This window comes from Oncorhynchus kisutch, linkage group LG30, assembly GCF_002021735.2.
Source record: "Oncorhynchus kisutch isolate 150728-3 linkage group LG30, Okis_V2, whole genome shotgun sequence".
Taxonomy (NCBI): Eukaryota; Metazoa; Chordata; class Actinopteri; order Salmoniformes; family Salmonidae; genus Oncorhynchus; species Oncorhynchus kisutch.
The window spans coordinates 14,994,477-15,017,815 of NC_034203.2; the positions used below are offsets into that span (position 1 = coordinate 14,994,477).

The 23,339-nt window shown below is 42.1% G+C and overlaps 3 protein-coding genes across 4 annotated transcripts; 1 reads left to right on the forward strand and 2 right to left on the reverse strand.

Annotated features, from left to right (window-relative positions):
- Positions 1–6,447: 6,447 nt before the first annotated feature.
- LOC109875086 (transcription cofactor HES-6) lies at positions 6,448–8,519 on the reverse strand. Its single transcript, XM_020467248.2, has 4 exons — positions 8,127–8,519; positions 7,941–8,027; positions 7,739–7,820; positions 6,448–7,407 (listed from the first exon to the last, which is right to left on the reverse strand). Exons 1-4 carry the CDS (start codon positions 8,202–8,204, stop codon positions 6,944–6,946), a joined length of 711 nt encoding a protein of 236 aa, XP_020322837.1. The 5' UTR covers positions 8,205–8,519; the 3' UTR covers positions 6,448–6,943.
- Positions 8,520–9,800: 1,281 nt separating this feature from the next.
- LOC109874975 (integral membrane protein 2C) lies at positions 9,801–15,872 on the forward strand. 2 transcript variants are annotated; one of them, XM_020467065.2, is made up of 6 exons: positions 9,801–10,046; positions 12,100–12,234; positions 12,516–12,704; positions 13,036–13,146; positions 13,319–13,472; positions 14,435–15,872. In XM_020467065.2, exons 1-6 carry the CDS (start codon positions 9,954–9,956, stop codon positions 14,524–14,526), a joined length of 774 nt encoding a protein of 257 aa, XP_020322654.1. In that variant the 5' UTR covers positions 9,801–9,953; the 3' UTR covers positions 14,527–15,872. The 2 variants fall into 2 exon arrangements, with proteins under 2 accessions (XP_020322654.1, XP_020322655.1); XM_020467066.2 differs by lacking the exon at positions 9,801–10,046 and adding an exon at positions 10,757–10,896.
- A 50-nt stretch (positions 15,873–15,922) lies between these two features.
- Positions 15,923–17,518, reverse strand: lpar5a (lysophosphatidic acid receptor 5a). The gene has a single exon (XM_020467584.2). The coding sequence runs from the start codon at positions 17,472–17,474 to the stop codon at positions 16,563–16,565; it is 912 nt and encodes a 303-aa protein (XP_020323173.1). The 5' UTR covers positions 17,475–17,518; the 3' UTR covers positions 15,923–16,562.
- Between the last annotated feature and the right edge of the window lie 5,821 nt (positions 17,519–23,339).

Genomic DNA, 23,339 nt, shown 5'->3' on the forward strand with positions numbered 1-23,339 from the left:
GCACTCATAAGCAACATGTAAATTGTATTTTTTTTGCTGGCATTCTATAAGACGTCCCCCGTGTTCTGTCATAAACTTACGCGCATCGCTCTCATGCGGCAATGTTTGAGGAAAGAGTGTCCTAGGATCAGCTTTCCCAAACACAACACTAATCATTTTCCCAGTCGGTATTAGATAGGTGATTACCTAGGATATAGGTTACCCTATTGGCTCAGAGGGAAATCTTGACATTTTTCAAACGCAATTTTCTTGTCTACTTGTTTTAGTCAATTACAAAACTACATTTAAGGAAAGTACAACATGTCTATTACTTTTCAACATTGCCTGCTCCTGAGCAGTCTCACTACTTAGAAAGACCGTAAAATTGTAAGGGCTTCCCTCAAGCCTCTTTTCATGACGATGCTAGCAGTCACATGAGTGAGTGTTACAGCTAGCTCGCCAAGACCAACAACCCAAACAAACAGACTATACAGCTACAAGTAGTGAGTGGAGTTAAGCAGACTACACTAAACAGGTTAAATGGCTTACCTGTGATGAAATGTTTGCCACACACATAGCTACGTGTACCTACTTGCAGGGGTGCAACTTTCACTGGGGATGGGGGGCATGACCCCACTTTCTGAAATTGCATTTTTGTCCCCTCCCCAGTTTTATCATTGTACTGTGATACAAAAAGCAGCATGGGTGTGCTTTAAGACCATGCGCACACCTCAGAGTGGTCGGGCAGGCTGTTTGGCAGTTTAATTTAGGACCACACGACACCATAGAGCGTGTAGAAACAGCTGTTGTCTGTGTGTGTTGTGGATACTCTTTATTTGACTGATGTAGCTGGAAAGGCAACTGCTGTTACATATTTTTTTTTGAGTTAGTAGTGTAACTGACATGCAGCCTTAGCTAATGCATTAACGTTACATGTTTCATCCCCTCTCGACTGAAATTGTGTCTGAAGGGATTGAACTACCTAGCTCCGAGCTCAGGTGATTGTTTTTTTTGCAGTATATTATAACAACCAGTGAATGGATACAACGTTCCATCTTGAGTTGATGGGTAGGCTACATTCTGGGATCTGGGAATAATGGTAATTTCAATGATTGAACCATTGATACTATTCTTGGACAATATAGTGTATCAAGGTATACCAATGTAATTCTTTGTCATGCCTCATCTGAGCAGGATCAGGTGGTGACAGGGGTCTCAGCAGGGTCAGGCAACCAGAGAAGGCCAGTCTGTGACGGCGCTAAGGTGAACTTTTGCAGATGCTACACTTTAAAGGTGCAGCACAGTCATTCTGATGTCTGCATTGGCCGTGCAGCATTCTACGGTGACACGGCCTCTGCAGAAGTCCAGGCGTTCATACTTCTTGCGCTTCGCAGAGCAGCGCAGAGCTGTTGTGAAGGAAGTTGTCAAGGAAGTGAGTTTGTGTTTATACAGGACCTCCCGCCCTCACCTACCGTCAACAATCGTGTCAATGCAGAGCTATACGGAGCCATCTGCATTGTTACAACATTTGATAGGTGAACGGTGATGCAGTGCAGTGCGCAATCTGCGTGCCTTCGGAGGCTTCGCAATTGTGTCACACCATCCATACGGAGCCTCCGAACAAATTTTCGGACCAAGCATAATATATTGGCTCTTATTCTCTCTGTGCAGCAAACACTGGACAATCCAGAAGCTTGAAACTATTTTAAGGGAGACAAACCTCTAAAATTGCTAGAGGTTTTCCCAATGACACTAAACATGTCAAACAAAAATGTGAGGAAGACCTGAGAGACACTATTGATGATGATGATGAATTGATACAGATATGTTTGAATGCCCCAGTCTAAAATGTCTTACTCGTCATTATTCACTAATCATTCAGGATGATCCGTAATCATTGTAGGATCCACATTAATGTAGAAGTGTTTAGAAACATATTCTATTCTTATTTACAATAAAAGTGACTCCTGAAGGGTCACATTAGATAGTGTAGAAATGCAGGAAATGAGCTTTAGATGAGCCCCCCCCCCCACACACACACACACATACATACACACACCTATTTCTAAAACCAAAGTTGTGCCCCTGCCTACATGGACCCCGGGTCCCCACATTTCCCCGTCTCCCACACCGAATAGCCTGAAGCCACAGGGCTCTTCTCATAGGCTTTAGTTCCTTACCTGGGAGGATTGCAAACCCTGGGTCAGGATTTTGTACCTGGTTACATGTACACTGAACAACACAGCATCTTTTCAGCATTTTTGTTATTTAACAAAAAATCGACAACGAAGTTGGCTCTTTTACAATGAGGGTCGATATGAAAGTATGTTGATTTTCGTCAGTTTGTTGCGGTGGTCAAGGGGAATTTCTTATTATTACCTGAATACCGACTGGGACTGTAGCGTTATCAGGCTTGCTGGCCTTGGAACTGTATAGCAATCAAAGCACTTTTTTTTTTTTTTTTTTCACCTTTATTCAACCAGGTAGGCCAGTTGAGAACAAGTTCTCATTTACAGCTGCGTAGTTTATTACACGGGCATAAAGCAATTGGAACAGATGTCGAAGGCATTTGTCAAGACTCCTGTCTATTCTTCAAATATAAAGCATAACATTTAAAAAATGTGCGAACACTCTAAACACACAAATTGTCGACCTGCACTTTTCCTAAATTATTTCTGTACAGATTGTCTTGTATTTCTGTATTTATTGTGTTGTTGGATAGTCACTCTAAAATGTGGACTTTTTTTTTTGTTGCTATTCTGTGTTGACAATGTTTCAAAATAAAAATGAAAGATTTCAATATATTTACACTTTTCTTGGCTACTCTTTATGAAACAAAAATGCTATGCTGTGTTGATAATGTTTCTAAATGAAAGATTTCAATATATTCACACTTTTCTATGCTACTTTATGAAAACACAAACATTTGACGAATGTAATAAAATCAAGTAGGGGTTAATTTACATGTATTTATTTCATGCCAAATGTTAGGGTACATTTTTCGTGTTTGTGTGTATTCAGGAAGCAGGCCATTGTGGATATTAGGCCTAGTGGTTATTACCTTTCAGTGGAAATAGCCTATTGTCTATAAAGAAGGAGATCCGCTCCCAAGTGCTTATTTTGACGTTCACAACCTGCTATAACTTTAACCGAAAAGGCCCATTTTATGGTTTTCCTATCATTTCACTGCAACTCTTTCATCGTGGTTTTAGTTCTTTATTAATTATGTTAATTTAGGTAGATGATTAATGGCACGCTCTTAATTTGAGAATTGAGAGGGCCTCGGTAATAAGTAGGCCTACTTTGTGTGAACAACTTGATCAGTTACAGAAATGGACCTTTGGTGAGATGATTGGCCATTTGAACCAGTATCTGTGCGTTAGAGACCTCTCTGACACCCAGAAAGCTCCGATTCAAACTCCCATTCAGCAGCTCTGCAAGCGTTATAATGTCAAAATACGTTCCTTGATCACCAAGTATGGATTTTCACTGAGCAACTATCTTAATTTACTCTCGTTATGACCGGTATGTACTTCCAAAAAGGTCTAAATATAAAATTGACAAGCAACCTAAAACAATGCCTATTCGGCACCTCCAAGCTCCGTATGTGGAAACGCACAGGTCGGAAAGTCTACAACCGCTCCGAAGAGGCATTCTTTTCGGTTGTATGTACATTTATCTTTGGACCTTTCTTGGATGTACAGACGGTATGTCTGTAATGGGAGTGAGTAAATAGTTTCTCAGCGAACCTCAATATTTGGTGTTCAAGGAACGTAATTTTGACATTTTAACTTGCAGAGCTGCTGAATTGGAGTTTAAGTCGGAGCGTTCTGGGATTATAGAGGTCTCTGACACACAGATGGGCTACTGATTGAATTGGCCATATGCTCACTTCAGTAGCCTAGGCCTGCACGTTCGAATGTGTGCCATTTCAAAATAGGCCTATCAACCACTGTAGGCTATTTTAGTATTTCCATTTCCCCCTGCAGTATAGAAAGAACACGTAATATTTGCCTAAAAATGCAAGAGGAGAGGGTCACATAAAATCCTCATGCTTTCAAATAAAAAGCCACAGCATGGCTAGATTATCAGTGGAAACTGGACAGGAAGGCAGACAGGCGGACAGACGGTGGGGAAGATTCTCCCACGGCTATTAGCAGCGTGGATCAAAGCGACCACCGTAATTCACATCCCTCGCAATTCGCACCTCTCCCAATTTGAGGATCAGGTGTGAAACTGGACAGCTCCCCTCCTGCTGTGACGCCACCTCTGGGGTTCCGCTAATCCGGAGTCGGCTCCATCACAAACTGAAAACAGTCTGTGAATGTCCCCTAATAATGTGGATTTCAGGTACAGAATTAAAATACAATTTATCCAATCGTTATTGAGCCACCTTGGCTTGACTATGTTACAGAGTATGCCTATTTGTTGAGTTGTCACAAACCAACACGCACGCTGCGTTGGTATGGGGCAGCGATAAGTAAATATCGATGTGTCAGAAGTGACACTTGAGGACATCAGAGCAACATCCAAGATGTCACTTTACAGGCCGGCCACTGAACCGAGGAGAGGGGCTTTGATATTGATTTTAGGTGCCTTTGATGTGGTGTGCTGCTGCGACATCTTTCATGTTAAAACGGTTTACTTCTTAAAAGAGTGCCAGTTTTGTCTGAAAGGGATAGAAGAAAAGCTGTGAGCAGAGAGAAATATTATTTTGGTGTCCATCTACCTGTTCGGCACTAAGCACATGTTCAATGGCTCCCGAGTGGCGGAGCACAATTGGTCCAGGTTAGCGGAGGGTTTGCCAAGGTACGCCATCATTGTAAATATGAATATGTTCTTAAATGACTTGCCTAGTTAAATGAAATAATACAAATGTCTGAGATCATGCAGCCCAAAAATATGAGAAGGCACAACATATGTGAGGGTGGCCAGAGGGGGCTATGCTGTGATCTGTAAGTCTCAGAATTTAAAAACATGTTCAAATAGCTTTTCCTGCAATCTAGAGCCATAATCATTATGCTTAACTCTAAGCATAACTCTTGAGCTGTCTGTATTCCCCTGACTTGTGGTTCTTTTTTAAATAAACAAAATAATCTCTGCATCTCTGCTAACATCTGGGTAAAAGAAGAATCAGTACATTTAGTTATTGCTTGTTTTTCTAAAGTCTAGCAACCTTGACCACAGGCATGCCAGCTAAGATAGTTAGTCAGGCTGGCTACACAAACTTGATTGATAGCCTGAAATGCCTTCTTGGTAGCTAGCTATGAGGTTGGGTGATTGGGAACCTATCCGGGATATCTAAAGCCAACTTCATGAAATTGCTAAGTAGCTAGTAGTATTACTGCTTGTCAAATTTCAAGGAGGAATTTAACGCTGTCAGAATACAAATGAAGGCCATCAAATGAACCAGGTGCCAGATCTCACACTGCATTGTTGAGAAGAAGTTGCCTGACAACTCCAAATGAATTCTTCCACGGCTCTATGTTCCCTACATACTTCAGTCTAGACTGCAACCAGAAGTCATTTGTGATGTCAAAATTAGGTGTGTTGTACAAAACAAAGTCATCAGCGATGTAATCATTTCTAACCAATTAGAGAATTTAAAAACTCTGCTTTACCCACTGTTCTGGCTTGGCCCAACCCATCGGTTTCTGGGACCAATCAGAGTGGTTTGAATGTGTGGGTTCTAGAACTCTAACCTAACATGGCAGGCGAAAATGAAAAGGCCTAGCCGAGTTCTAAAACGCCTGAGCGGAGTTCCGACATCCGTTTTTTAGTAGAAAAGGAAACTAGGTTGAATTAGCTGTATCCCTGAAAACCGGATACATCTGGTTGTTGGCAACTCCGCTAAGGGTGTTGAAATCATTGGGGAGGAACTCAGATCTAGACTCATTGAGGAGAAGAAACTAGCGTCCGTGGGCATGGCTTAGCGTTTGACCAGAGCAAGGAGTTTGGTTAGCCAGGCAAGACAAGAAGGCCAAACCCAGACATTCTCACCTGATAAAGGCCCACTGGTCCAGCTGTGCTAAAGTAGTCCTATATTAAACTTCAAAGCCTACCTTCACACACACAAACGGCACAGTGTATTGCTGAGATGTGATTACTGTGGAATGACTGTTTGATGCTAGTTTAGCAGGAAAGCATTTAACCATTTCTGGTCCCTGTTTTTTGAAGTGTGCTACAGCAATATGTATTTTATTTAACTAGGCAAGTCAGTTAAGAACAAATTCTTATTTACAATGATGGCCAAACCCTAACAACGCTGGGCCAATTGTGCACCGCCCTACAGGACTCCCAATTATACAGCCTGGAATTGAAACAGGGTGACACCTCTAGCACTGAGATGCAGTGCCTTAGACCACTGCGCCACCCAGGAGCCCCCTAATATATACTTCTCTGAAACAACAGACAGATTGTGCATTATTTCATGTGAAAATGTTCACAGCTGAGTAAATAGGAGTCCAATATGAAGAGAAAATCAATTTAATGAAATTAACTATGTCAGTGTATGACAATTTGTCTGAAAAACATTTGTTATTACAATGTTACAGATAACATAAAATATTTATTTGATTAAAACTACACAAATAAAAAATAAAATAATTTACACACAACACGGCATTACTGAGTGTGGTGTACTAGGACATGGTACTTTCTATACAGCCATACTATCAACAAATACATATTTACATCTGTACAACCTAGAATTCTGGCTAAAAGACACAAAAATTGCTTTTTAAAATGATGCCACCTCTAGCCTACTTGCAACCAGACTTTGCATTACCAAGTATAGTCATTGTAGTGATAATGTCCCACTTCTCATGCTATTCCTACATCTGTCATCCAACAGTCTAACAAGATTACAAGGAATTGTATCTTCAAGTATACAGAATAAAACACAATAACTTTTTTAGGCTATTCCTCTAGTAACTGACAGTTGTAGGTCTACAGTAATTTGGCTCTACCAAGGTCTCCACATGGACTTGGAATAGGCCACTCTGGGCATGTTCAGAACATCCTGGTTTTCAGCGTCCACAGAGATGTCACTCTGCTCAGAGTCAGTCTCGTCCAGATCCGAGCACAGGTCATCGCTGGAGGTGGTGGAGGGCGCTGGGGAGAGGGTTGAGGAGCTTTCGCTGGGGATGCTCCTTCCTCCAGGGGAGACCAGTGCTGCGTAAATGCCCTCAGAACTGGGCCAAGTGCTGCTGCCATTAGTGGAGCAGTCCGCCATAATATCCTGGAGCATCACCTGGAGTCTGTCCTCGTCGTTCAGAGGCATACATTCCAGGAGGTGGTTCATGAGCTCCGCCGCGAGAGTCGCGTCGATTCCCGGGCAGCTGGACACGAAGGTGTGCACCTCATGCATGCACTGGATGTAGCCAGCAGCGAACCTTTCACTCGCCTCCTGGTTCACTGGGTCTACCTCTGACAAAGCACAAACAGAAGCCCCGTTTATACCTGGCTCTAACATTCATTATTGGTCCTGATCCTGTCCACATTCTGATGTTTCCCACATTTTTAGACAGGTGTTGACGATTAAAAGACGCATTGTGATCTGATTGTGATCAAATCTTATAAGTGTAAACAGACAAAATCAGATCAAGATCAGGATCAAGGACGCATGTTAGAGGCAGGTATAAACAGAGCTAGAGAGATACACAAATGAGACACACTGAACATAGGCCTTACACAAACAACATTCTACCAGTTGGGTGAAAATGTCTAATGTGCATAAGTGCATAATCCTATAGTTTACCTTGTCCTTGGTTTTGAAGGATACTCTCCACTCGTTTTACAGTCATTTCCAGCACTTCGGCATTCTCCATCTTTGATTGTAACTGTGAATGGCATATTGATAGGCTACAATGTCAATAACTGGTTTACAATGCAACGACAATAGGCTACACAAAGAGAGGGGGCATGTGATATAAAGTGACATAAGATGTGCAAAAACATACATCTGTGTCTGCGAGAAGAACTCTGAGTTCCTGCAAACTTTCATTGATGCGAGCCCGTCTCTTTTTCTCAACCAACGGCTTTCTGATCTACAAAAATAAAAATCACCGCCACATTAATAAATTAGGCTACATTTAGTCAAATCAAAGACCACTCAATACACGACAATTATCGTCACTTTTGCCTACCTTTCTGTCCACTTTAATGCCATAGTATTCATCTTCGTCTCTACTCAGTTCTTTTTTGATATTGTGAGTGGGGGCCATGTTGTTGATGTTTAACCCAGACACTGCCCGAGGTTTGGTAAATCCACACGACCGTTACACTCCGTAAATGGGACAGATGGCCACCGGTCCCTGCTGCAAACAAAGCCGAGCTGTACTTTTGCGCAGACGGGTACTAGATTTGTTATGCAGCCTCAAGCGCAACGATAGTGCCAGTAGTAGTAGGTATTTATAACGCCTCATTTAAATGTGAATAGAGGGGCTGACTGCGCGAGCAAGAGATTGTTCAGCGCACTTGCGAATCAGCCAATCGCTGATCAAGCCTTTTGTCCTCTGTGCACCATAGAAATTGTCTGCAGAGGGAGAGGATTTGGCTAGACCACAAGAGGGATATTCTTTGGCTTCTGTCCCAGCCCGAAATAAGTTTTTTATTTTATAACCCACAATTCTAGTCTGCTCCAGAGACCAATACGCTTTGATAGATAGATGGAAATTAAATTATAACAAGAAATCGCAAAGAGACAATTAATCATAACTTAACACATAAAACACAAACACTTAAGCAAATTGCAAAACCATTAGCAAACACCATTAGCCTATTGAATCGTTCAACATTAACAGACAATTCTCACATTGCGTAATTAGTCACCTTTACGTGTATTTCAAGTTTAGTTGTGGGCCAAGGCACTTAATACATGTCATGTCCAAAGTTAAGGCCAATTTCAACCCAATTCAAGACAATTAACAGAATGGGACATTAGGCCAAATTTGAATCGGGAAATGTGTCACATATCGTCCACCCTTAGTCTTGAATAGGCTAAAGAAAGTATTCTCAACACCATGTGGCTTAGTTGGTGGAGCGTGGCACTTGGAATGCCGGTGTTGTGGGTTCGATTGTACTGTACGTCCAGACAGAACATCTGCTAAAATGACAAAATCAAAATGTTTATATATATTATTGTAGGCCAACTCAACATTTGGGACATGGGCTCCAATGCTTATCTTTATTGAGAGTTGTGAAATTAATTGAAGATGTTTCTCCATTTGCGCTCTATTGCTACGATCTGACAGACAGACAGCTAATACATTGCTATAGGGGTTGTTATCTCATATGAATAGTTTATTAATTTACTTTAGAATAATTAAACAGCTAAATTAAACACAAAGTAAATTTCCCAGTGTGTAAACTCAGACTCCGTAGTGATTATACATGTGTGGTTAACATTCACATAGCGTTCTCTCACATATCAGATTTCACGTCATTAAAGAGATAATTTCAGTATCATTCCTGTATAGGCGTATCATTATAGACTTCCGGATGATCAGAGTTTATTCGGGCAAATCAGAAGAGAAAAAGCGCTAAAAATAAGATGAGGAATGTATACCCATATCTGGTGCAAACCTTCAAAATAAAGGTCCCCTAACGAATCTTGCAAATAAACACCATATTCTGAATCTAATTCATGCAGTGAAAAACGTCCATTTAGGTGCAAACTGTTATAAATACAGCAATATCTATACAAACTCAATTATTATAAAACAAAATAACATAAACAACAGGCTAATAAAAGCAACATTTGAATCAACCTCATATGGATGTCGACAATTATTTTGAAAAGTGATAAGGGTATGATTTTTTTCGAGTCCCACATGCTGTTGTTCGTCACAGCTACGCTTATCTGAGGTCAGAAAGGATCTTGATAGGACGGGGGCGAGAGAACAGTGCAACTATATAATCAACCAGCATCGAATGAGGAAGTCAGTGTATTGAAAAAGATAGACAAAGTGAAGATGGTAAAGATTACTTTCCAGTCGGTCTCGGCGCAGAAAGCAGATAAGGAGCTCGATGGAGACAAAGCCGAGATTCTCATGCCCTATGAACACGTGAGTTCAGCATCTCTTTTATATGTTCCGTGTTTTGACATACCGTTGTGGAGAAAGAGGGATTTTTTTTTCTGACCAAGATGCAATAATTCGATTATATCAAGGCTATTTTTCCAAAACAGAACATAAAAGCAGCAGTAGATCAATTTGCATATAGTACCACGACATCATTTATTGTTAGTATTATTTGTACTATTGTTACCAGCAATGATACACTGTTGCAGTGAACGCGTTGGAAACACGGATCCAAAGTAACATTTTAAAACCGATACAAGCTAGACAGCACAGCCGGAGGATGTTGACATTACGTCACCTTCTTAGGCTAGCGGGGGAGGGGGGGGGGGGTGTATTCACGACACACTGCAGGGGTGTATTCATTCCGCTGAATTTGTTGCAAAACGTTTCTTAAACTGAACAAAATGGGCCGGAACTTACCTTAATTAGTCCAATAGAAACTCTCGTTTTGCTGTTTGCTTCCGTTAAACAGTTGCCGTAATGAATACACCACAGATGTAGCCACGAATCGTAAGCTCTCCTATGCAATTTAAGTCGAATAATAGTTATGTTTATGGAAAGCTTTCAAGACAAAACGTTTATAGGTTGATATTGTGAAGTTATATCACATCAATAATTACGATGCAAATTGTGCATACAAATGGAGACATTATTGCTGCGCTATGGTTACGTCACCGAAGTGGTTTCCCCGGCCAATCCAGAAGGTAGCGCGTGAGGGCACCTGCGCAGTGGGGTTGTTGTATTATTTTCTTTAAATGTGTAATGCGATTTGTTTTCCTTGTGTCATGATCACCCTAATCTATGCAGTCTGATAATACTTCACAGGTGCAATATGGTAGGTACAATATAGGTTTACTTCGGGTGGCTTTCATATGTTCTGTGCATTCAAGCCAGATGAAGGAAAGGAGATGAGGAAAGAAACGAAGTCACACTGTAGAGGGTCATAAGACATATACATTTGGTTACATAACTGTCAGAGGGCTGCTAAAAGGGTGGCCATACTGGATTTGCATTTAAAAAAGCCTTTGCCAAGTGTTGACTCTTAGTGTTCACACACTGTTGTTTCTGTTAGCGTTGACACCACAGTTGTAGGTCTGTGTCGTTAGAGAACACCTGGATAGTATAGTGTTTTCCTGCCATTTGTGGCAAACATTGAATTTTATTTCTACAGGTGGCAGAATAAATGCATTGTGAGTTTTGCAGTTGGACTGTCAAACTCTGAGCAACTGTAGGCCTATGAGCTAGATAACTCTACCCTCCATCAGATTTAGAAATAGTCTACATTGGGTGGGAGACAGGGGATTCTTGCAAAGGCGTCATAGGATTCGTGTATATACCAAATCTGTATAAAGCCTATGAATACCATCTCCGGCTTGAGATTCCTCTTCCACGCAATCGCTCTGATCTCCCTCCTACCGGAGGTGGTGATGTAACAGCTGTCACAGCTATAAATAAGGCACTTGGAAGTAGAGGTCTATGAATAGAGCTCCCAGACAACCGTGCCAGCCTCCTTCGCCGTTATTCGGCACACACAACACAATCCGTCTCATCCCGTTTGATCCTCCGTAGTCCCTAGCAACCGTGTGTGGGTACCGTCTCTAGCTAGCGACTAGCGTATCGCTAATAGCGAACAGACTGACGGTAGGGCTGATAGACTGTGGGTGGGCTGTTGGGATGAGGAGCCATCTTCAGCCTACAGTATGTCTTGGAGAATTCCTCTCTGACTAACCACTTGGCAAGGACAGAGTCATCTCATCACAGACTAAGCAAGCAAGATATGGCTTGGTAGGGTGTAGCACAGGAAAGTGTCGCTGTGTAAGGAGTTCACTCTTAAGATATTATATGACTGATTATTTCTGCTCAGATGAACTTGATGATTTCACAGTCCTGCTTTTCTTCTTGGTTGAAGATCACTGCTTAGCTACTTGAGTGAAACGGAAACGGCAGTTTCATAGTGGAAGCATCCTGCCGATAATTCTTAACACTCTTATCTAACATTGGCCTGTAGGACTGACCTGTGCATTGTTTCTTCCACCAGGAGCTGGTTCTTCCTCTGAGGCCCAAGAAGTCTCATCTGAACGGACTGCTTTGTTCCACCTTTGGCCTGGTGGTGTTCATGTCAGGACTGGTGCTGGCCTCCATATATGTCTATCGCTATTACTTCATACCACAGGTACTATAATACAACTATACTACACAACTACCATTAGTCACTTATTTTTCATACTACAGGTCAAATATTATTACTTTTACATACTACCTCACACACCTTGCTAACCTATACTACTGTACAACTACCAGTAGTAGCTACTACTACCTTCTACATCATACCTCACATATTCAATCATACAAACAGATTGGTTCTGATTGAACCAATGATATAGATATACCACAGATAGATATCCCCCTAACTATCCTAACCCTATTCTGATCTGTTCTCCCTGTGTGTTCTAGATTCCCGAGGACAGTCTGTTCCACTGCAGGGTTCTGTATGAGGACTCTGTGCACGCCCCCATGCACGGCAGACAGGAGCTGGAGGAGAACGTGGGCATCTACCTGGACGACAACTATGAGCAGATCAGCGTGCCCGTACCCCATTTTGGAGGGAGCGACCCAGCAGACATCATCCACGACTTCCACAGGGTAAGAACCAAGGGAACCTCAGTCATCCCTATGTCAATACACACAGCCAATGTGAAGTATGATACAAGGTAGCCATTTTGTACCAGAAGACTCACCCATTGCCAATTGGTATACATATGAGCATATGATTCTGAAGAATGTGTCTACAAGGCAATGAAAGTTTTATGAGACCTTTTCTGTTAGGAAGTGTCAGACTGGACTGGAGTGCTGACACTTCCTTCCTCCAACTCTGCTGCAAGACGTGGTTAGCAAATCCCTTTCTGCAAAGGTAAAAAGTTATTCAATACCTCGGAATTGATGATACAAATGTTGCTGTCATTTCTAATTCCAGGGTCTGACTGCGTACCATGACATTGCCCTGGACAAGTGTTACGTGATTGAGCTCAACACCACCCTGGTCATGCCACCACGGAACCTGTGGGAGCTGCTGGTCAATGTCAAGGTATGCTGTTGTGTTATGTCTGTCAGAGGTGTGAGTGTGTGTGTATCCTTCAGAGACATTTTGCTTGGGTGTTTGTTTGCGTGTGTATCCTGCAGTAGAACACTGTGGTCATATCTGACTTAATCTGTGTACACCCTGTGATATAAAGTGTGTTTGTCTCCCTCTCCAACAGAGGGGGACGTATCTGCCCCAGACCTACATCATCCAGGAGGAGATGGTGGTGACTGGGAGGGTGAGGAACATGAGACAGCTGGGGCCCTTCATCCACCGGCTCTGCTACGGCAAAGACACCTACCGCCTCAAACGCCAACGCGATGCACGCCGACGTAAGTACTACACACACACATATATTATTTTTCCTTCTATCTCACACACCCGCGTACAATTTCGCACTCACACCCACACTGATGTCCTTGTCAACGTGAGATGCATGTAAGTGCTATGCTATCAGTTAGACACTTCCTCTCCTGTACAGAGGAGAGGAGAACAGAAGAGTGTGTGTTTTCACAGAAGTCACTGAGTCAACAGAGAATCCTTGGGTTGATTGACTGTGTGGTGGGAGGAACACTGACTGTCAAGAATCCTCCACTTGAAACCCATCATCGCAGAGGAAATGGAGATGGCCATGTCGATATCGGAGCTTCCTGTGTGGGCTTAGACAGGGAGTGTGTGTGTGAGAGCATGCACATACGCGTATGTGTGTGGGCTCCGCCAGGCGCTAGCCTCCCACAATATGAGTTGTTTGGCAAACTTCCACATACACACCCCTGTATGATTATCATGTCAGAGACATAGCGTGTGTGTTTGTGCGTCATTTCTCCAACACACCATCAGGCAGTGTGCGTGGGGAAGGAAGTGCTGCGCAGTAGGAATTCACTCCATGTGGCTCTGTGATTGGCCAGTTATAGAACCAGAGCATTGATGTAACATGCTTCCTTGACACTGAACACATATGGACTGATAGGCGACTCCATTGATCCAAGATGAGGCTGGTACCGGTAGTCATGGTAACAGTGAGTGAGGTAGGCAGTGGGCTATAGCTATCTAGTGTTATGAGGATGCCTGTTCATAAACTGTATCATAATGGTTATTAGGTGCCAAATATGTGGATATATGAACACAAATGGGGAGTGGCCAGCACCTCTGTAACCCAGCACAGCAATAGCACAATAGATATCCCAAACCATATCATATCAAACGTTTGTTATAGGTAGAACATAATTGAACATGACACATAACGCTGGATGTAAGCTTTACCTATTCTCTTCTTCTCCATCCCTCTCTCCAGGCATCGACAAGCGCGAGGCGAGGAACTGCCACAGCATCCGTCACTTTGAGAACACCTTTGTTGTCGAGACGGTGATCTGTGACAGGGTCTAACTTTTCCGAGGGAGAAGATGGCAAGATGACCTCCCTACACCACCAAGCCAACTCTTAAACCATACCTCGCACCTTCCTTAGGCGTTATATTGCACTTTAAAAAGATTTTGTTTGTCCAAATAGTTATTGGTTTTAATGTTTTCTTTTATTCCTTATTTTGTCCCAAGTTGAAGGGTTGTTTACTGCTCTGGTGTTGGTTTTATTTATTTTTTGTATTCCAATGGTCTGTATAGTTTGATAATGCCGGTAATGCAGTGAATCCTTAGCTTTTTTGTTCCTTGGGTTTAAATGTCATGTTGCACAGATGTTTCTTTGGGATTTGATATGTCTTAATTTGAGGTTGACGCCAGCATAATCAGATGAGTTGTCTCGGGATTTAACTTCAATCTATTCAGATTGAGTTGGCATGTTTATCCTTTCTGTATTTGACTTTTCTTCTCTTTGTAACCCTGTGCAGTGTGCGTAACAGTGAAGAGAATTGGGCATAATGCTGCTTCATGCGCTGTGCAGACAGACTTGTTTTTATTGGTCTCTCGGTTCAACCAAAGTGAACCCATGATTTCTTGTTGTCCAGAAATGCCCGAAACATACCTCGTATATTTTAATGTTTTTTCGCCTGTTATGTAAATCATGAATTGTGTATATGTATTATCCTATAAGCAATATATACTGTATATGCATAGATTTTTTTATCTAAACTTGTTTTGTGATTGACTGATCATTTCTCTATGGTTTGTCCCTCTTTGTGGTATCTTCCACTCATTGACTCTGTCTGGCTCTCACATGGCTTAGACTGAAGTAGCAGTGCTTTCAATGGGCCAACGGAACCAAATATATAGTCAGTAACGCTATGTGGAGTTGTGAGAGTGTTACTTAGGCATATTTGGGGATGGATCTAGCTTTATAAATTGCCCTACGGTGGGACAGGTTTTAGAATTCAACTCTTTCTTTCTGCGTGTCTTTGGCTACTTCCTGATTCTGTGTGCAAGTGAACACTTCAGGAGAAGGGTGGAGCATTGGGACGTGGTTGTCCTCTTCCTTCTGTCTAGTGGGTTCAGCCTCTTGTCTGCAGTTGAATCCTTGTAGCCAGGTTCCATACCTGCTATCCTGATCTACTATCTCTTCATTGCTTGCCTGTCTTGCTCTCTTAACATTTTTTTTACTATACTGGATGATATGAAGGAATTCTGTTGCTGTTTTAAAGGGAACTACCGTATGTTGTATATTTTCATGATCTGTCCCCTTCTCTTCTGACTCGCCATGCTGTACTGTCATTTGACTTGTAATAGCTTATCCTACCACAGTACCTAATGAATAAACAATTAAACTACACTGCTTATATCTAACCACTGCTTTTATCTTTTTAATTTTCATTGTCCTGTGTGTGTGTTTTAGAGAAACAGAATGACAGATGAGAATACAAAGGCTAAATAAACATTGAATATATTTCTTCTATAAAAAGAAACATTCCCACAATCCATCATTCAATTGTGGCAAATCCAAGCACAGAAGTCAGACCAATGACCAATAATCAGAGAAAATAACATTGCTACGTTTCATCTACATCCTCCCTTCAGAGGAAGACAATCAACAGGTTTATAAAACGGCTTTATAAAATATAACAATAAAGGACGAAGCTACAATTTAACAGTCATATACAACATTTGGTACATTAATTATGTATCTACGATACTTCAGGGGCTATTAGTGACATCTCTCTTTCCTGCCACATGAACACACCACAACTGACATTTCGTTCCCCATCACACTCATAATAGACAGAAGAAAGAAGTTTTCACAAAAATGAGACTTTAAGCGATACCGGACAAATGAGGGTGCTTCTTAAGTCAACACCCTAACCAATCTAATTGCCTTCCATTTGCCATTTGACTTCTCACACGCACACATGAATACAGTATAGAAGATGTAAGAACAACAAAGTCCACCATTAACTTGTTCAAGACCATCTCTAGCATTCTCACCACTACTAATGCCACTCCTCCACTCCACAGGCAGAACTAGGCAGAACCATGGAATTAAACACCAGTTCCTGTATTCCCTCTCCCTATCTTCAGAATCTTGGAGCTGAAGTAGTAGATGAGAGGATCCAGGAAGCTGTTAGCACAAGCCAAGCAGATAGTTCCATTAAGGAAGTCAAAGAAGGGGAACTGGGATTGTAGGAATTGTAGCTTGTGGAGCCCATATAGGACTACTGCAACATGAAAGGGGATGAAACACACTGTGTAGATCAAAAGGTTGATCACAAGCAGCCACACCATCTGGCTCTTATCCATAGAGGAAGAGGATGAAGAAGAGGAGGCCTTCTGCACTCTCAGCGTAAGCACCACGACCACCGTACAGCCCACGATTACAGCGAACGGAATGACATTTCCCACAATAGCAGCCACGCAGATAATATTGAACCCAATGTGCCACTCGTCCTGAGTGTAGCCCTCGAAGCAACGCCACCCTACGCACTGGTTCTGTCTGGGATGGTGAGTCAGTGCCACTGGCACCGCCATGGCACCAATCAACACCCATACGGCCGCACATGCCTTGCAAGCCACACCGATCCTCCTCAGCGGGCGTGAGCGCAGAGGATAGACCACAGCCAGGAACCGGTCCACGCTAATAAACATGATGAAGAACGAGCTGGAGTAGAGGTTGACGTTAAACAGAGTCCCAGAGACTATGCAGGCCAGGTGTCCATAGGGCCAGTGGCGCCTGGCATAGTACAGGATCCGGAAGGGCATGGAGAGGGTGAAGAGGAGGTCTGAGAGGGCCAGGTTGGCCATGTAGATCAAGGGCACCGAGCGGACTCTCAAGCGGCATAACAGGAGCCATAGAGAGAGGGTGTTGAGGGGAAGACCCAGGGCCAGCACGACACTGTAGGTGGCCGTGAAGAGAGGGTACCTGTAGTGGGTGATGTTGCAGGTGGCGTTAGTCATCTCTGGAGGACTAGCATGAACTGACACTAAACTGCTACTGCTGTCAGAGCTGGATGTTGAAAGATAAAGGCGGTTCTTTTTTTTGTTGCAGTTTATGTCTGTGGTTTCTTCAGATGCAAGTTGCTGAACAGGAAACTCTGGGAAATCCACCCACGCTAGGTTTTCAACCTTAGGTTTCTCTCTACTTTTTTAAAAGATTGGGTTTGATATTTTAGAGAAAATACAAAACATACACATACAAACAACGACATTATACAAGCATCACTACATCACACTTGCCCAGAACCACGAGCCTCAACCCATATCTCCATTGTACTTATCACTTTCTGCCACATGACCTCAAACTGCAGGATTCTTTTCTCCCCGTCGTCAATGCTCTTTCCATTTTTAGATAATATAGTGGATATGGCTGACTTGCTTAAACAAATGTGGTTTCTATTGACAATTGAGATGTACAAAGTATAGGGGACGACGAGCGGATAAGAGGCAATCCGTAATTTTGATTAAGACATTAATGAGCGAGCTAGGATGGACGTAGTCAATATAACTATTTGTTCAGCACTTTTGAAATATACAGCGACAGGATTCAGAACATGGGTCGTTCTGATAGTATTCTCCCTGCACACTAAGTCAGAACCGGAGGATAAATAAAGGGGGCATATAAGTAGACAATGAAAGCTCTTACAATATTACATTATTACATTTCTCTAAAACAAGTTATAGGCTACATGTGCACCATCAAATCAGAACAGTAGGCTAAATTACGAGGGGAAAAGGGACCAGTGTGTGGCAGAAGTCATGCTGGATTGACAACATGGCCAAATTTTGAATGGTTATAGCAAGACACAGAGAGACAGTGTCTGTTTTTCTCTGAAACAAGCTTGCCAGAAGGGCGTAAGTGTAAGTGTTATACTACTGTCACATCCTGACCTTAGTTCCTTTCTTATGTCTCTATTTTAGGTTGGTCAGGGCGTGAGCTGGGGTGGGCATTCTATGTTTTGTTCTATGTTTGTATTTCTATGTGTTTGGCCTGGTATGGTTCCCAATCAGAGGCAGCTATCAATCGTTGTCTCTGATTGAGAACCACACTTAGGCAGTCTGGTTTCCCACTCTTGTTTGTGGGTGGTTATTTTCCAACCTGAACCCCCTTCTCTGATCACCAAAATACAAGGTAAGCAGACACCTGTTATATCGAAGTCTGTAATTTAGAAGAAGTGGGTGTTCAGTGTTTCGCTGGTACGTAAAAGCACCACCTCCCTCTTTGTAATTATAAAAACAAAGGAACCTAAAATGTGCATGTATAAGTCAATGAATGTGTGGTAATTGCTGTATGTCAATGTGTGTTATCTGTTATATGTACTAAGAACAGGCGATAACAGAATGACACCTGGAAGATAGATTGTTTAGTTAGGGAGCAGAAGCTGTATCCAGCGTGAACAGTTCTGGAACAGGCGATAACAGAATGACACCTGAAAGATAGATTGTTTAGTTAGGGAGCAGAAGCTGTATCCAGCGTGAATAGTTCTGGAACAGGCGATAACAGAATGACACCTGGAAGATAGATTGTTTAGTTAGGGAGCAGAAGCTGTATCCAGTGTGAACAGTTCTGGAACAGGCGATAACAGAATGACACCTGGAAGATAGATTGTTTAGTTAGGGAGCAGAAGCTGTATCCAGCGTGAACAGTTCTGGAACAGGTGATAACAGAATGACACCTGGAAGATAGATTGTTTAGTTAGGGAGCAGAAGCTGTATCCAGCGTGAATAGTTCTGGAACAGGCGATAACAGAATGACACCTGGAAGATAGATTGTTTAGTTAGGGAGCAGAAGCTGTATCCAGCGTGAACAGTTCTGGAACAGGCGATAACAGAATGACACCTGGAAGATAGATTGTTTAGTTAGGGAGCAGAAGCTGTATCCAGCGTGAACAGTTCTGGAACAGGCGATAACAGAATGACACCTGGAAGATAGATTGTTTAGTTAGGGAGCAGAAGCTGTATCCAGCGTGAACAGTTCTGGAACAGGCGATAACAGAATGACACCTGGAAGATAGATTGTTTAGTTAGGGAGCAGAAGCTGTATCCAGCGTGAACAGTTCTGGAACAGGCGATAACAGAATGACACCTGGAAGATAGATTGTTTAGTTAGGGAGCAGAAGCTGTATCCAGCGTGAACAGTTCTGGAACAGGCGATAACAGAATGACACCTGGAAGATAGAAATAATATGTTGTCTGTCCTTATGTGTTTGGTGTGAGTGAAATGCGCAGTGGGTGAGGTGATAAACGAATCGAGAATTGGTTATTTGGTCTGAGGACTGAGAGCCGTTATAAGTGGATTTTTGATAAAGAGGAGGATGAGGAACAGTATATAGATAAAGGCATTATTGGAATGATTGGAATAGTATAAGAAATGGATTTTTGGAAGTGAAGACGGCAGGATGGAGTTCTGTCATTGTATCAGAAAAGGCGGGTTTGATAAAGATAATACCTATAAAACAAACAATACCCAAATATGAGTTTTTTTATTTTGTTGAGGTAATTCAACGAAAATGACCTGAAAACGGGTTTATTTGTACTTTTTGTAATGGAAATTCTGTGAGAATTACCCAGTGTTGAGTTGTTTATGAATAGTGTGTTGTACGTTTTATTTGTTTGTTTTGTTTGTGGATGAAAGTTTTTTTATTAGGTAATGGCCCAATGGCGGAATAAAAAGTTAGGAGTAGGACAGAAGTTATTTGGTTGAACATATTTGTTACACTTTCCTACCATAGGACAGTATAGGAGATGTACAACCTTTAATATACCAGTCAAATTATTACAAGGAAGTTGTGTTCTGTAGAGATTTTCATAGAAAATGACTTTGTGATGCTATCACCAGGGGACACTAGTGAATAACATATTACTGTTACTCTTCACCCTTAAGATATAATATTAGGAATTGAAGTCTATCATGGGGTTGTCTCTGTGAGGCCCGTATGTGAAATATATTTGAATTTAGTAGAACCATTTACTATAGCCTGGAATAAGTGAGAGTAGAATTAGGATTACAGTATCACCTACTGTTGTTTAACACACGCTGAAAGGGGATAGAGAAGAATTTATATGCACATATGCATACATATTACACCCACTTTAGGATAACCCTGATGAAATGGGAAAACACATTACATGCAGACTATCTAAATAAAAAGCTGGAGCACCATGGCACAGTGTTGGAGGAAATTATAGTTGAAATTATTAATTATGTATACATTTAAATTAGAACCATTAATTTTAATACTATTATGTTGTGGTATGAAATGTATGGGTTTTTGGTTAAACTAGGACTGAAAATGTAGGTAAAACGAATGAATTGTCTGTACCTTGCGGGTTTAAGGGAGAAGGAGGGTATATCTCTTTATTCAGATAAGAATGTTCTTTGATGTTCCATTAGTGGAGAAGAGTATATCTTTTAGACAGATTGGAATGTTTGCTTTATGAGGGGAGTAGAAGACAATCTCCAGACCTGAAGACCCTGCGCTATTGTGTGGATCGGAGAAAGTGTGAGAACTGATGACGTCATTTTTATCTTCTCTTTAAAATGTAATGTTCTTTGTATTTTGGGCCAGTACTCATTAAGAATAAATGCTGAACTTGTTTTTAAGACTGGTCTCTCGCTATTTCATGCAAATGATAATCCTACAAATTATTATGAAATAGATAGAGTGTGAATTTGGTTTTGGCTACAAAACATATAGGAATTTAGAATTCCTCTAACACACAGTCAAACCAGAATGAGGAGATAGGAGCAATGTAGCCTGTAAAAGACTATGTTGGATAAAAGACTATGTTGGATATAGTCAAGGAGATAATTCAGACAAGAGAAATTGACAAAAAGAAGGGCATAAAGAAGAATCCCCTTGTATCAGAAACTGTGATAGGAATGATGATGCTGGAAGATCAGATCTTCATGAACAAGACTACCGTGACCAAACTAAAGCTGGAGAGAGCAATATAATGTGGGAGGAAAGGAATTAGTCAGGACAGAGGCGGAACAGGAGTACTCCCTACTACCCTGCGGCTGTATGAAAATCAACCCAGAGGACCCCCGGGCGACTATATACAGGTCTACCCTCTCATACCACTGACAGAAGAAAATGGAGAAGCGACCACAATTATCCTCAAGGGGACTCTGATGAAGGAGGTGGACGACACAACAGCAGCAACAAGCGACGTGAGAGAACAATAGAATCGGATGGGAAAAGGAAGCACAGTTCCAAGAGGGAGGAATATTCCAAGTATGGTCCACCCAAACTCACTCCACAAGAAAGGAACAGACTGAAAGACCCTAGACATTTGGCCGCCTGAAGAAAAGAAGAAGAAAAAACCCCACAAACTACTAAAGAAGCAAAAGAAAAGTACAATGTGCCACCATCCAAGAGTGACCTATTCAGAGAGAAAGAAAGGGAGGGCTAGACACTGCACTGAAGAAGGCCCAGCTTGCACACATCGAGAAAGGAAGTGGTGGTTTTACTCACAATATGATGGCTGCTCAAAGTTGTTTCTACAGGCTCACCACAACCACAGCCTGCAGCTTCCCCACAGCTACATCAGTCACACCCATGAACCTGGTGCTTGCAGGGTATGTGATTTTCACCACTCAACCTTATGGGGATCCACAAACATGGACTGGAGGAAGAGGTGGGCCCAGCCAGAGACCTGCATGACTGGAACAACACTCAATGCTGGACCTGTGGCAGAATTATTAGTTCTGAAAACAGATTGTGAATTAGGAGCAAGAAAAGCACTTACTGTCTACTCAGACTCAGCATATGCTAGTGGGGTTTGGAGAGCAAGAGGGTTTACTAATAGGTCTGGCTTATGGCTACATCTTTTGTCTGGCATGCCCTTTTTACCATCAACCATGACCTTTAATATGTGCCGATTGGCTCATGGAGTGAGCCATTCGTCAAAGGGGGAATTTAGGAGAAGATTTAGGAGGACCAGAAGATTTAGGAGGAGAAGATTTCGGCCCAATGGTTTTGCCAAAATTTGAATCAGCAAATGAGAACTCTATTGTTGCGCGACATGTTTGTTATATAACACAGACAAGGGAAATCCACTCCAACCAGGGAAGTTCCCCACTCCAAAAGGACCTTGTCCACTTTGCTATGGATTTCATAAACATGGTAGAGCGAAAAGAAAGAAAGAGATACTGCCTGGTGATAATTGACAGGTTCACCAGGTGGGTGGAAGCACTTCCCACCACCAACTGTGATGCGCGAACAGTTGCAAAATTGCTAGTCAGGGAAATTATACTCAGGTTCGGAGTTCCTGAGCTTTTGTCTGCAGACAATGGGACCCATCTCATAGAAGATGTGGTTTCCCAAGTGGCCAAAATGATGGGTGTTGACCAGAAGTTTGTGTCCATCTATCACCCGTGGAGTAACGGGATTACAGAGAGGGTTAATTAAATTATCAAAGGGGGGGGGGGGGGCTTGCAAAAGCCTGCCATTCCACAAAAATGAGTTGGGTGGAATGCTTGCCCCTTGTCCTCATGAAAATGCTCAGCAACCTTAACAAAGGTATTGGGTGTACACCTTATGAGATGTTAATAACAAGACGACCAATGAACAACCCAGGGGTGAGACCTATGACTGACCGACAGATAGACATAACAGACAGTGTGACCATCTTGAGTAGATGAAGGAACTAACTTCTGTTGTAAGTTTTCTCCACTCTAACACTAGGAAAGCAGTAGAACTAATCACCAGGTGAGGATTCAGATGCTCTGATCACCTGCGTATGAGACTGGGTGAAACTACAAGACCATAAGAGAAAATGGAACCAGCCAAGATGGATGGGACCCTTCCAGGTGACCATGGC